This window comes from Schistosoma haematobium, chromosome 4 (genome assembly GCF_000699445.3).
Source record: "Schistosoma haematobium chromosome 4, whole genome shotgun sequence".
Taxonomy (NCBI): domain Eukaryota; kingdom Metazoa; phylum Platyhelminthes; class Trematoda; order Strigeidida; family Schistosomatidae; genus Schistosoma; species Schistosoma haematobium.
In genome coordinates this window covers 17,843,714-17,859,613 of record NC_067199.1, presented here as the reverse complement: position 1 = coordinate 17,859,613, position 15,900 = coordinate 17,843,714, and the positions used below count along the sequence as shown (strand labels likewise).

The 15,900-nt window shown below is 35.9% G+C and overlaps 1 protein-coding gene across 1 annotated transcript in view; it reads left to right on the top strand.

Annotated features, from left to right (window-relative positions):
• The window catches only part of MS3_00007552 (uncharacterized protein), a 31,033-nt gene extending 21,681 nt beyond the window's left edge, over positions 1-9,352 (top strand). The window contains exons 14-20 of the mRNA XM_051215848.1: positions 173-376; positions 835-903; positions 1,280-1,467; positions 2,385-2,582; positions 2,862-4,814; positions 6,750-6,920; positions 7,710-9,352. Of these exons, the coding sequence (XP_051066389.1) occupies positions 173-376; positions 835-903; positions 1,280-1,467; positions 2,385-2,582; positions 2,862-2,942 (740 nt within the window). The 3' untranslated portion in view covers positions 2,943-4,814; positions 6,750-6,920; positions 7,710-9,352. The remainder of the gene's footprint in view (positions 1-172; positions 377-834; positions 904-1,279; positions 1,468-2,384; positions 2,583-2,861; positions 4,815-6,749; positions 6,921-7,709) is intronic.
• The last annotated feature ends 6,548 nt before the right edge of the window (positions 9,353-15,900 follow it).

Here is a 15,900-nt window from a genome sequence, read left to right as displayed (position 1 = left end):
ATTTGAAATATAGACAGTCAGATTCCGATTTAATATTCTTGAGGTAATGGACTCACTTGATATCTAGTGGTCATGGGTCAAGTTCTTAGTAAGACAGGTTGTAAGTGTTTACTGCTAAATCCCAGATTAATAACTGTCATCCTATAATTGCTCTTCACCACTATCTTTTTAGATGATTTATGTATACCTCCTGCCGAATTCAGGACGACTCATATAACTAAAATGGATGTTTGTCTAGGAACAGAAACACTTGCCGATCATATTCAATCTACTGAAGTGGATGGGACAGCCAACCAGAAAGTTGAAATTAATCACTTGCAAGCGTACAGAATGGATAAAGATTCACATACAGATGAAGAACTTTCAAAACTACACAGTGAGTATTGTTTATGATCATTAAGTACTATTGTGATCTCTAATAATAAGATGCCCCAAAACTTGACCTCATTATGTCCGCTCAGTAAGTTAACCCTTCTGATCTAGGTTTACCTACTGTAGTATAATCGGCTATCTATCTGTAAGTTTTAATCCAGTGTATTTCAGAGCTTAATATACGTGTAAATAATTTCCGAGTTTTATTTATTTCACACGATGTGAACTACTGCCTTATTTTTATCTATAGTCTTTAATACTTCATTGATTATATCCAGTAGTAGGAAATTAGTTGCGAAAATGTTAAATAATTCATACGATATTGTTTAATTGTATGTCACTGTTTATTTCGGAAAATGTCATTGTGCAGATAAAAGGAGATATAAATATATAGTTATTTTTCGTGTAATTAAATGTCATTCCATTTTCCATTTAAACCTACTATCTATGTATTTTTTTAAGATGAGCTAATGGAATCCGTGAATGAGATTGAAACTTACAAACAGTTGACCGAAGATTTAAGAAAACAAGGTGAGTTTTTAAGTTTGTTTCTGTCCTATTGATTATTCCAGTAGTCATTAGAATTAAATTGTTAATGTAATATTGTCAATATTAGGAGTTCGTGTTAAATATTTGTAAAATACAAAGTAGTTGTTCATTTTTTATAATATGTCTTTACGTTTTAGCAAGTTTATCAATCACCTTTATTTACTGTATATGCAACTCGGTGTTTACTTTCAATTTGTTTCTATTAATATGTTCACAGTATTTTGTAAGACATTGCTATTATGCCATTCTATGCGAAATTCCTTTTCCTATGATTACTTCTTAAGGTAAATTTCAAAACATTCTAATCTAATAGTTTATATGATATAAGTGTACTTTTTCTTGCTTATTTGAATTGTAGATGCCGCTAAAGCAGAGTTATTGTTATTGGTTCGAGGAGAATGTGATGCACTGAAAAGTCGAATCGCTGTAATTGAAACCGATGTAGCAACAAGTCGTGCTGATCATCATCGTCTAATATCTGAAACAAGAAGAGCACAAGCAGAAGCTAATGAATTGTTACTTGAACGTGACAATTTATCGAAACAAGTGAGTACTGTCCACGTTTTTTTTTTTTTTTTTAAAAAAAAAAAACCAAATATACAAATTTGTGTTTAGTATTTGCAGTAAAACAATCGTAACTTGTACTTTTTTAAACACTTATTTTTAGTATCCCTTAAATGCCTTGGTGCAGCCGAGGGTGGGAAAAGTCCTATCTCCTTCTCGAAACGCACTCACATGGCCACGCGTATACAGTCACTGCTAGGGAAGTCCTACTCACTGCCTTCTCGTGGCAGGGTTGTTGCTTAACGAAATTGAGAGGACGAGAAGTGAATGTGCTGTGCTCTAACCGAGTTGGTGTATATGGAGGGTCTAGGTAGGGGAGTTGGGAAACCCTGATTCCAAACCAGTGGTTTGGATGAGCCTCAGGATCTTGAGGGAATGGATTGCGCATGAACGTATTGTTGGTCAACGGCTACCATGAGACTGCATCTAACGTTTCTCCACCAACTTGTTGATTAGGTCTTTAAGTGAAAAGCTTGATTAGTGGTCCTCCCAGAAAAAGACCTACTTTGGTCTTGTCTCCTGAGCAATATTCCAGCCTTCACACAAATCGAATGATGAGGTGTGGCGGTTATATATATTTGATGCCTCCTTGTATCAATGTTTATGTTTAAATAAATAAATATTTTTAATTGGAATGCACATTTTTGCTGTCATAGTAATCTCGCTTCTGGTTACTGTTTACATAGAAAATCTACTTTTCAGATTCATCTGTTTTTTAATATGTATCTTGAATATTTCACTGTACTTATTTCCATTGGTTTTTTTTAAAGTCTTACTAACTTCTCACTATTCACGGCATCAAATTTTTGTGTAAATTGTAAATTTGGATTTATAAAAGGGAATTGTAATTTTACACTTGATTTCTTTTTTTTTTCGCTTTTTCATATAAAAACTTCTAGCTAGATACTGCTAATAATCAAATAGAACATTTACAAAAGCTTCTTGCCAGCACACTTTTGTGTGATACCAAAACACAGATTTCTAACAAGAATTCTATTTCCAACGAAATATCCACTGTAAATTCTTTAAATGATAATCCTTGTCCAACTAACCAATATCCTACTAAAACTAGCAACGTGCCATTGCATGAACATTACGTAAGTAGTTTTTTTGTTACTAAATATATGCGTATATATCGTAGTTATTTTGACGTTAAGAAATATTTTGTTTATGATTTTGATTGATATTTCTCAATCATTCAGTGATATTTCTAATTTTTGCCTAGTGATAAGTAGTATTGATAATAAACTTTTAATTGATCATAGAAAAAATGATCAATAATTAGTTTTGCGTTTTATTGCATCGATTATAACAAAATTTTCTTCAAATATTACTAAAATTATCACTAATTTACTTCTGTTCTTTTATTTTTACAGTTCTCACTATTTGCTGTCATTCCTGTTATGGTATTGATTTGTGCGTTCATCGTATATATTTTCTTGAAATTTGTTCGATGACCATCTGATTATATGACTTGTATACAACTGGATTCTCTATACTATTCTCTTGTTGTTAAAAAATCATACAATAGTAATAATGCTAATAATTCATTTTGATTAGTTTTGAAACCAATAAGGGTAGTTCAATGTGGGAAATTGAGAGAAAAGTGTGCATTCATATTTCAGTCAGCAATTTCGTGAATTTCTACTCACTATATTGTACTTGTATCAATATGCATTGTTTTTCTCGGGGATTATTCATCTTGGTTCAATTTATGGTCAGTTCATCGACCAAGCAACCACGTCTAACCATTTTTCATCAATAAACACGTTTTTTATACATTTGTGTAGTTGATATAAATCAGTATGCTTATTATTGTACATTTAAAACCAATGACTGTCAAAAGTTATTCAGTTTGTTTCTTCCCTGTCTGTAGTTACTTTAGAGATTTTCAAAAAGCCACTTTTCCATTATTCTCTTCCTATTACTAGTATCATTATTGAAATGTATTTCCTGGTACCATAATAAATTTTGCTATTCTTTATCGACACAGTTAAACTGAAATTTCACTGGTAATAGTTTATATATATATATATATATATATATATATATATATATATATATATATATATATAAACGCGTGATTTTGTTGAAGTATGTTTTTATGTATATATATGTAGAGATTTGTATTTATTAATTCTATTATTGCACTGATCTCTGATGATATCTTGCATTCTTTCCTCCTTTTATTATTATTGTTATTGTTATAATTACTACCGTAAACTGCATGCCTTTGTTTCTCACGGGCTTTCCATCGTTCTTTTCGTCGTACGTCTGTGTGCAGAACAAATATTGTCCCTTTCTTTTTTCACCTTTTTCGTTTATCTATGTAATAATCTGTTTACTGATAAACTAACTATGCTACCTAGGCACAAATAGCCTAATAATACAGTAAACTTCACATCTTTAATTAGTATTATTACCACTATAAACTTATTTCTTTCCATAGTTCTTTTTTATAATTCGTGATTTTTTTAAAATTGTCATAGGTACATCGCAAGCAGTGCATATAAAAGAATGAATGAGTTCAGTTTAAGTCATGTACGAATGCACATATATTGTTATATAAATAAATACGGTTATGATTTTTTGCTTGAAAGCATGTCTTATAACTTGGTAAATTCTTCTTTACAGAGACATGATTATTTCGCTTGCTTCTTTGTATCACAAACAATTCTGGGGACCGCTAAAAGGGTGTTAAATTCACCTGGATGAATAATTTTTGTTGTATGGCTCATAAATAATCAATGAAATATCAACGAGCTCTGGAAGTCTTTTCTGTTATGAAGCATTTTCTATCTTGTCTCTCGCTAAATTTCATCATGCTCTCGATTTTCGGATTGATAATGTAAAATACACATTTCTTTATATGCGTATGCACAAATGGTTACATATTTCCTGATGTCTTTTCGTTTTCAGAACAACTAAACCATAGCTCAAAACTAGTATGTGTTTAGATCCCCTGCGTTTGTATTGTTTTAAAATGAATTAAGTCTGCCCACCTATTATATATATATATATATATATATATATATATATATATATATATATATATATATATATATTAACCGTCATATTTCATATTTTTGTCAATCAATTTATTGTAAATAATTATCGAGGCCTATGAGATTTTGCAATAAGATCCGATCTCTTGTGAATCGTCCATTTCGCAAAACATGGTTCTGTTTAATAAGCTTCTACATTTTCCAAATACAAATTTGGCACGGATGCTTGTTAACTCACAATTTTTATCTTATAATTATCAGACTTTAGTGTGCATAATGGAGTTTCGTGACGCCTTAATTAAAACATTTAAAAGGAAACAAAATGTACGATTTTTAATGTATTTAAAAATTTTATTTAACCCTGTTCTCTTCAGACGATATATATATATATATATATATATATATATATATATATATATATATATATATATATATATATATGAATCTATGAATCTCACGTTCATTTTCAATTGTTTAAATAAAGGGATTGTCTTGTATGTTATTGCTTAGTCTTATGAACACAGTATTGTTCGGAATTACAGGTGTTTATAAAATACTTTTCATTGTTATTATTAATATACAGTGTATAGTTAGGTAGTTACCGTTGTCCATAGTTTTTTTATAGTTTCGATGCCCATATTACTGACTAAAAATTCAATGAATAATATGCTTTACTGTAGACTTTCTAGTCGAACCTAAATAACAATATAGTATATATTCTGAAAATAATTAGATTATACACCAATCTACAGACGTGATCAGGTTGATACAAACTGGATGTACAATACACAAAACGAAATATTTATAAATTATTTTCTTCGGACACTTGTCACAAACATATGTAATTCCAGAAATGTAGGTGAAATGCATAATTCAATGCAATGTCATTTTAGAGTACTTACATACGCCCCAGAATGACCTGATACGGTCGAAGGTGGGAAAAGTCCTATCTCCTCGAAACGCACTCACATGGCCACGCGTATACAGTCACTGCTAGGGAAGTCCTACTCACTGCCTTCTCGTGGCAGGGTTGTTGCTTAACGAAATTGAGAGGACGAGAAGTGAATGTGCTGTGCTCTAACCGAGTTGGTGTATATGGAGGTTCTAGGTAGGGGAGTTGGGAAACCCTGATTCCAAACCAGTGGTTTGGATGAGCCTCAGGATCTTGAGGGAATGGATTGCGCATGAACGTATTGTTGGTCAACGGCTACCATGAGACTGCATCTAACGTTTCTCCACCAACTTGTTGATTAGGTCTTTAAGTGAAAAGCTTGATTAGTGGTCCTCCCAGAAAAAGACCTACTTTGGTCTTGTCTCCTGAGCAATATTCCAGCCTTCACACAAATCGAATGATGAGGTGTGGCGGATATATATATGTATTTAATGCTTCCTTATACCGGTGTTTGTTTAAATAAAAATAAATAATACGCGTGTTATTCCTCATTGAGAGGCATAGACCTCCCATCAGTATTCTCCATCCAACACTGTCCTGGGCAATCCTTTTGAGTTGTTTCCAAGTGCCGTTCTTTCTTTTCATGTCTCCTTCGAATAATCGACTCTGTGTGTTCTTTGGTTTTTCTCTTCTCCGTTTTCCTTGAAGATTCCAACTTAGTGCCTGCTTCGTGATGCAGTTTGATGATTTGCGTAATATATTTCTCACCCACCACTTCCAACGTCTTTTCCTAATTCCGTCGTCAGTTCGAAGCTGGTTTGTTTTCTCATAGTAGGTTGTTGCTGATGGTATGAGTTCAACAGACATTCGGTATCTTTTTTAACTGTAGGAATACTGTCCTTGCTTTGTCAATCCTCGCCTTTACGTTTGCATGGCATTTTAGATCACAGCATCGTTGTCTAATCAAAGAAAGTAAATATTAACTAGTGTGAGAACTTTAGGGGTATCAATCTATCAGCACCAGGAGAAGTTTTCAACGATTTTGAAGCGGATGGAAGATTCAGTAGATGCTTAACTTGGATTCTGTATGGATTAGTTTTGTACAGACCGAATCTCGACTTTGCTTATCACTGTTGAACAATCACGGATAGAATTCGTCACTGTACATCAACCTCCTTGATCATGAGCAAGCATTCTTTGACACTATTGTTTACCCGAGGGGGTCATCAACATCATCCTGAATTCATACGACGGAGTACACTGCAAATTCGTGCATGGAGGACGGCTGACATTCATTACAAGTGAGGACTCGAGTCAGACGAGACTACTTAATTTTCCCCTTTCTCTTTCTTCTGGTGGTTGATTAGGTTATGAAGACCTCGATTTCCGAGGGGAAATACGGAATACACTGGATAGCGTGGATGTAACTAGATGATTCGGACTTCGCAGATGACGTAGTTCTTCTATTCAATACGTAGCAACAAATGGAGGTGAAGATAGCCAGTGTAGCATCAGCCTGTTTGCAACTAATTCGTGATGTAAGCTGCAAATAATTAGACGATTTGATTTTTTTAAATTTTATGTTTTAAACTGAGTACGAACACATTTTGTTGGGGCTGTGTTCTCTGCGCTTGATAGTATAATCGTGAAGCATATAAAGTAATGCCTACGAAATACATCAAATGCAACAATTCACCTTTAGTCAGTGTATGATAAACAAATAAATTTACTAAAATATATATTTTAGACACACACATGCACAATTGATTCAAGCAACTCTCGTCAAATTCCATGTTATGATCTACATTTAAAAATACTGTCTATTAAAGTAAGTTTCTCTTTTAAGAATAAATTGAGTCAGTCTACAATAGAATAAAATCAATGAATAAAGAAGTAATTCACAGTTAAATAAATGTACATGGCACATTAATTCATGTTAAAAAATGAAGCACAAATGGAAGTATTACTGAATAGATCACATTCTAAACATTCCCATAGAGTATTATATGAATGTAATTAGTAGTTTGCATAGTCTAAGTCATGGACTGATTTTAGTTAGGCAACTGATAGAAACCAGAGAAGCATTGAACAGCTATTCCATCTTAGTAAACGACTCCTCCTCAATGTGCACTCATGAATAAATGAGATCAGTCCTAAATGTAAACTCGAAAAATTGAAAAATCTTTACAATCCAACATCACCTCAACCTCAGACTAATACCGTGTATTTTGCATAATTCACTCGTTTTTGTCTCGATTTGTAACTATTATATTGTTTTCGGTATATTGACGAGAAAGTCTGCATATAGTTTGCTTGGTATATTGTAGATAATGGTTTTAACAATGTCAATTGAACAGAGAACACATACTACCAACCTGTTCTTCTCAGTAGACTGTAAACTGATAGTTCATCACCGTCACATCAATAGAACATTAGTGGTTTTTATGTTTGAATTTACTTCTTGCCTCATAAATTCCATAATATTGAACTCGGATCGCTTTCCCATCAGCTGAAGCAATATGGCTACCCTGTTCAATGGGACCAGTCTAGTGTAATGCTGTTATCTTATCTCGATTTCTTGTTATTTCTTTCTGTAACACCAACTTGTTTGTTTATGTTTTTGAAATTTCGTTGTCTGATTGTTTGTGATTCATGTGTACATGTATGGAAAACTTGAGAACCAAAATGTTACCAGGTGTTGAAATATATCTGTATAGCAAGACATTTGATCTGTTCTGTGTATCCTATGTTTATTTATTCATCAGCATTGGTTATAATTACCTGTCGGCTTTGCGGTGTTATCTCATTTCTCGCTTCAATGTAACTTGTAAAACGTTTTTAAATTATGTTCTATGCACATAACCATCACATGTAGACTTAAATGAGTTTCATCCGCCTTACTCGAGCCCACATAGTTTTCGCCACTTCTCGTTTATCTTACTGTGTTTATTCATCACATACCGAAATCAAGTAAACTTACGAATGAGTATGGTAGTTTTACTAATATCATAACCAATTTGGAAATTGTATGATGCTGGTTAATTATTTCTGTAACAGGAGAGACAATGCGACAAATTAATGTATTTCCCAATTATTACTACTAATATGAATTCAATACATTGTCAAAATATAAATGTTGAGACTTATCTGTTTTGTTTTTTACTGTGTTTTATTGTTTTCCGCTATGGGTGTCAATGGGTAGGTGGTTGAATGTTGTGAGTGGGAACATTTCTTAATGTGACAAAAACAAATGTCTGAGATTAACTGATAACAACGTGACCGGTTGGATTTTCAGTTGCGCCGTTTACTTGCTTTTTATCTGGTTGATGGAGTAAAATGAAATTTAGTGTGTTTGCTTAATTGTTCATTATAATCAGTGGTCAGTCGGCTAATTGGTTTATTTAGTTGTTTAATGTATTTGTTTGTTTTAATAAGTTCCGTAATTTTAAACGAAAGCTAAAATCACTAGTCTTAATAAATTGGTCCCTTAAATGCCCTGTTATAGCCGAGTGTAGGAAAAGTCCTATCTCCTTCTCGAAACGCGCTCACATGGCCACGCGTATACAGTCACTGCTAGGGAAGTCCTACTCACTGCCTTCTCGTGGCAGGGTTGTTGCTTAACGAAATTGAGAGGTCGAGAAGTGAATGTGCTGTGCTCTAACCGAGTTGGTGTATATGGAGGGTCTAGGTAGGGGAGTTGGGAAACCCTGATTCCAAACCAGTGGTTTGGATGAGCCTCAGGATCTTGAGGGAATGGATTGCGCATGAACGTATTGTTGGTCAACGGCTACCATGAGACTGCATCTAACGTTTCTCCACCAACTTGTTGATTAGGTCTTTAAGTGAAAAGCTTGATTAGTGGTCCTCCCAGAAAAAGACCTACTTTGGTCTTGTCTCCTGAGCAATATTCCAGCCTTCACACAAATCGAATGATGAGGTGTGGCGGATATATATATATATATATATATATATATATATATATATATTTGATGCCTCCTTGTGTCGATGTCTCTATTTTCCAAATAACTTCATAGAATATTTTATTATTATAGTTAGGTCTTTACTATAACTAGTGGTGGTGTGAATTCCGAGTTCTAACACAACTGTTATCCATCTAGAAAATTTTTGACACATTACTTTGTGTTCAATGTCGATAGAGTTTTAGGTATTTGTAGATATCAGTGTGATAAATTTCGGATAATACGATCATCTGTATTCTTTATTATTGATATTATTTTATGAAGAGTCAATAAAGAGATCTCCATTCAACGAATTTACGATACAGCTTGTTACGAAATTAATTAGAAGCAAATAGTTTCTCTGAGTTTGTTTTCGTTGATGAATAATTCATTTTCACTTGACTACATAATTGCTTATCTTTTGTTGGAGAGGACCGAGGTTTTATTTTGTTGGCAGTAGTTTTAATATCGAAAGTTTGGATGTTGAAATTATGTACGCAGTTGTTTGTTTGTGTGATTTTGCGATTTGTGTTACCGACTTTGACGAAAGTATCCTTACGAAATCACTTATCTTTAATGGAATTATTACATTGAGATGATTTTACCAAACTTTGTGTACAATAGAACGGTGATTTCCACAAAATTATACAAATCGCAGAATAATCGAAATACTACTAATTATATGATAATTAATGATTTGTGTGATCGAGTTAGATTTTGAGATTTTAGTTGGACTTTCTACAGTTGATATAATCGTTAGTAGGACAGCAGTTGATCGAAGACATTTTGTGGCCCCAAATGCCCTGGTATGGTCGAGAGTGGGGAGGGCCCGCCCACACACGACCACGCGTCTACAGCCTCCGCCAGGGAAGTTTTACTCACTACCTTCTTATGGCAGGGGTGTTTTTTACGAGAATGAGAGGACGAAAAGCGAATGTCCGGCGCTTTAACCGGGTCCCAAACCAATGGTGCACATGGGTTCCAGTATCCTGCTGGAACAAATGGCGTATGGATCAATTTTTGGTCACCGGCTTCCATGGGACTGCATCTCCTCACGATGCAGGTTCCTTACAACTCATTGAAGCCCGTCGATCTACTCCGGATGACCGTGAGTTTGACCATAAACGAAGGATGTTACGTAATGAAATTGGGCAAAGCTTGCGTAAGGACCGAGAAGCCTGGTGGTCGAAGTGTGCTAATGAGCTGGAAGCAGCAGCTGCATCTGGTAATTACCGGAAGCTCTTCCAACTCATCCGAGGCACTGGCAACAAGAAGTCTGGTGTGAGCGAAACAATCTGCGAGGATGATGGGATGCCAATCACTGACATCCATCGACATCTTGGACGATGGGCAGAATTTTTCGAAGGGCAGTTCAACTGGCCTGCTGCTCCGGCAACATCGGTCAGACTGTCCTGCCCTCCATGACCGGTGACGACTGATCCACCAAATGAGGCGGAAGTCCGCAGGGAACTCCAACTCTTGAAGCGTTACAAATCACCGGGCCCAGATGACTTACCTCCGGCTCTTCTTAAAGATGGTGGTGACTTTCTGACAAAGGAACTGACAACGTTGTTTACAAAGGTCTGGTAGCTAGAGAGTGTACCAACGTCATGGAACGAGTCGATAGTTGTCTCTATCTTTAGAAAGAGTTCACGTTGTTTAAGCGAAAATCGTCGAGGGATGCATCTACTCTAGAACACGTCCAAGCTATTGGCTTCCGTCATACTTCGTAGGTTGTTCAAAACCCGAGAAAGATTGACTCGCGAGGAGCAGGCTGGGTTTCGTTCCGGTCGAGGATTTATTGATCATATCTTCACCCTTCTCCAAATGTTGAAACACCGTCATACTTATCACAGGCCAACAATCGTAGTGTTTCTTGACATCAGGGCTGCCTTCGATTTGTTGGACGGATCTACAACGCGTCGGTGAGAGCAGTTCTGTGAAACCTGGCCTCCCCGAGCTGAGGATGTTAGACGACTCTCTGTGTTCGATCATCGTTGTCTCTGAAGGATTGCTGACATCCAGTGGCAACACAATGTTAGTAATGCAGAGGTTCGGCATCGTGTGTTCGGGCACAGAGACGATAATGCAATTGGTGTCACCATCTTGAAACATCGACTTCGGTGGCTTGAACATGTTCTACGAATGTCGTCCCAGCGAATTCCACGTCGTGCATTATTTGCCGACTCTGGGACTGGTTGGAAAAAGCGGAGAGGTGGTCAGTATATGACATGGTGTCGTGGTATGAAAGAAAGCTGCAAAGGGCTGGCTTGTGTCGGTTTTTCACGACTCCCTGGTTGGGGTCCGAGAGATGGTACAACACAGTGGCTAGAGACGTTATCAGACATGGCTGAGAATAGAAGCCAGTGAAGATCCTGCTGTAACCTTCCTTTACTTTCTTCGTGAAAAGTGGTTGTATCTTCCTTAACTGAAAGATTTCTTCTGGTTGTAGCTTTCCGTTTACCCCGTTATTATTATTATTATTATTATTATTACACTACCTTACACTAATCTGTGATCTTTATTTTTAATGTTGTATCCTATGAGTTAGACGATTTAACTGAAGAGCTTTTATTGTCATTCTGGATTATATCTTTAGCATCCATTTAAGATTGAATTTTTGTCTCATAATTAATATTTTGGACTGAATTTTGACCAATCTTTCTTGGTTAATATTGTTTACTAAATGAATGCTCTAATACTATCTTACGCTATATTTTGGAATATTTGAATTGTTGCTAACAGTGGGTTATTTGTTGAAGCTTGAAGAGATAGGCTTAAGTACCGGGTTCGAGTCTCATTTTAAACATCTACATTGAAGTGTTGGATTTATATTTATTCAACAGGAATTAAATACATTTATTTAAACCATTCAATTTTATGTTTTTTTAATAACTTACCTTCAAGTGTATGATACCATTTTCAATATATATATATATATATATATATATATATATATATATATATATATATATATATATATATATATGTTGAAGTTTGACTGGAACCTGAAATCTGTACGTTTTTAAAGGCCTTACACAAGTCAACTTTTCATTATATCTCCTTAAAGAGTTGGAAGGCAGCAAATGTTTAGGCAGCCTAGACAGGTACTTTTAAGATCGGTGGCATTATTAACTAATCATATTGAAATCTAATTTACTTCATCTATCTTCTTTTGGTTAGATCTAGTTATTTATATTTCAGTGAAACCTATGATTTCTTTAAAAAAAAAGAAAGTAGGAATAAATAGTGCTTATTTATCAGTCCGATTTCTTTCATCCATCCATCAGCTAATGCATGTCAATTAAGTTTTTGTTGTTAAGTATGAGAAAATTACGTATCTGACAAATATAACTCGCTTACGTAAATTGACTAACTTTATATATTTTCAAATTTAATACGAATCCATATCTATTACTTAAATTGTTCATGTTGCACGGTGAACAATATTGAAATTCTATAAAATTTACGTTCAAAAAGGGAAAAAAACAGTTGTATATTAATCTTGAATTAGAAGAAAATTTGTATGGCTACAATCATGAAAACCAGATTTTATTGATTATCGAAAGTTGTTTCTATACCGTTTTCTATTCATTGTTTTTTAGGTCAGTCTAATTAAAATACAATCCTCATGAATCAATTAGGTAATAAACTTTCACATTGACTAGGTAATGATTTACAAAATTTAGTAATCTTGTTTTCATAGTCCTAGAATTTAGGATCTAAAGACAAAGATTTCAATTGAACTCAATTCCGGGCCCAACGTTGCTTAACAGCGGTGATCGGACGAGAACCGGTGCTTTCAACGTGGTATGGTCACTGCCAAATAAAGAAACTGGAATTAATAAGTCAAGTGTAAGTGAGATTATTTCGGAAAAAGACCATACTCTCATCTGCTCCCAGTCCAGACATTTAGAACGATGGGCAGAACATTTCAGAGAACAGTTCAGCTGGCCTTCAGCTACTCTACAACTACCCTCCATTCCCAGACAGTGTGAATGGAACATTGAAGTAGGTCCCCCAACTCTAGCTGAAGTTCAAAAGGCTATAGTTAATCTGAAACGAGGAATGGCAGCTGGTCCAGATGGATTGGCTCCAGAGGTCTTTAAGGATGGTGGTCCGATTTTAGCGATTAGGTTAACTAATATTTTAGCTAAGAACTGGGAGTTAGACGTTATCCCATCTGACTGGTCACAATCACTTATCGTCCCAATATATAAGAAAGGGTCAAAATCATCCTGTGACAACCACAGAGGGATTAGTTTAACTAATATAATATCTAAAATACTAGCTTCGATAATTATCAGACGCCTAACTAAGACTCGTGAACTGCAAACACGAGAGAACCAAGCTGGCTTTAGACCTGGTCGTGGCTGCATCGACCACATATTCACCATTCGTCAGATTCTAGAACACAGGCATACTCATCGACGTCCGACAATGGTGGTCTTTCTCGACTTAAAAGCAGCATTTGGCTCTGTAGACCGCGAGATTCTGTGGCAGTGTCTGTCATTGAGAGGTGTACCCCAGAAGTACATAAACCTTGTGAAGGCTCTTTACTCGAACACTACTAGTCGAGTCAGAGCTTATGGCGAACTGTCATCTACTTTTGCAACCTCAAGTGGTGTCCGTCAAGGCTGTTCACTTTCCCCATTTTTGTTTAACTTCATCATAGACCTATTGATGGAAATAACTTTCTCGTCGACTGAGTTCTCGGGTATTGATCTCCTACCAGGAGGTCCACTTATCGACTTAGAATACGCAGATGACATAGTCCCGTTTGGTGAGGACGCTGATAAAATGCAGAGTCTTCTGGTAGCACTGAGCAACAATGCCAGGATGTTTGGAATGCGCTTCTCTCCCTCTAAATGCAAGTTGTTGCTTCAGGACTGGTCTGCGTCAACACCTGAACTAAGGATAGGGAGTGAAGTAGTCGAACGCGTTGACAACGTCACTTATCTTGGAAGTCTGATCAGCCCTAATGGGTTGGTATCGGACGAAATCTCAGCACGGATTCGAAAAGCTCGCTTGGCTTTTGCCAACTTACGTCACTTTTGGCGAAGTCGATGTATCCGTCTATCAATAAAAGGACGGGTATACTGCGCGGCAGTCCGTTCTGTTTTAATTTACGGCAGCGAAACATGGCCATTAAGAGTAGAAGGCACTCGTAAGCTATTAGTATTTGACCACAGATGCCTTAGAACTATTGCTGGCGTCTGCTGGGATCACCGGGTAAGTAATAGTGAGGTTAGACGCAGAGTATTAGGGAATGATGGTAAATCAGTTGACGAGTTTGTTAATCTTCATCGAGTGAGATGGTTGGGTCACGTGTTACGTATGTCCGAACACTGATTACCACGACGTGCAATGCTAACCGGTGTTGGAGATGGTTGGAAGAAAGTTAGGGGCGGCCAAACCAAAACGTGGCATCAGTGCTTGAAGTCACTAACTTCTAGTCTGAGCCATGTTGGTAGATGCAGACTACTTGATTGGGGTCCGCGTGACTATCGTAACTAATGGTTGGAGACTCTTGGTGACATGGCTCAGAATCGGTCACAATGGCGTAGGTGTATACACTCTCTGTCTTCTCTTAAACTAAGAGATTAAAATCGCTTCATATCTTTCTTTCTACGAACTAATTCTTTCTTCCTGTACTATATCCTTATTGCAATCTTTTTTTGATATATTACCACCTCTGAATTAACCACTTATATGAATCCGGTGTCCATCTTGTGTTAATGAGGTATGGCAACTTGGGCCGATGCATAAATGTGCCTGGTCATACGTTGTGGCTGACTGACTGACTGACTGAACTCAATTCAATTCAAGATTGCAAAAATTATGAGCATATCGATTAAAGTCACTGGAATATTTTTCGAATAGTTTTTGAGATTTTCAAGATTCAACTAGTTTTATTTTTGTTTTCTTAGATCTGCATTATGTCACCATGTCCATACAACCCATAGTATGTGGTTAATTTTCCTGGAATTTCATGATTCACGTAAGTTTATTGCGAACCTGTATTCAATGAACTGTGTGATGTTAAAACGAACGAAAACAAGCCAAAAATTTCATTTGAACAATAGACTGCAGAGATTGAGATTAACACACTTTTGTTATTCTGAACACTAATTAACTGCGAAACGCCATATCACATTTATGCTTAGATCGAATCATTGATATAAAATGGTGAACATGAATTTAACTTAAAATATGTTGAAATTATCAAAATGGGGTTTTGTGGATATTGTCGTGATTTTTAATAGTTGAATTCATGAGTCAATTAAAGCTGAACCACCATTGAGAACATGGAAGCATTGGACTACCGTTTCGTCCCAGTATGGGACTCCTCAGCAGCGCACGAACGATCCCACATGTGGGACTGGAATCCAGGGCTTTCAGTACCGCGTGCGAACGCTTAACGTCTAGACCTCTGAGCTGAAATCCAAGGGTGTTAGTGTCTAACTTCGACAAAAATCGAACTTCCGGAGATTTGTATCCATAATGGCTAGCTTTCAATGAAATAACAAAATATTACTTTGAATACCCTTAGATTTTA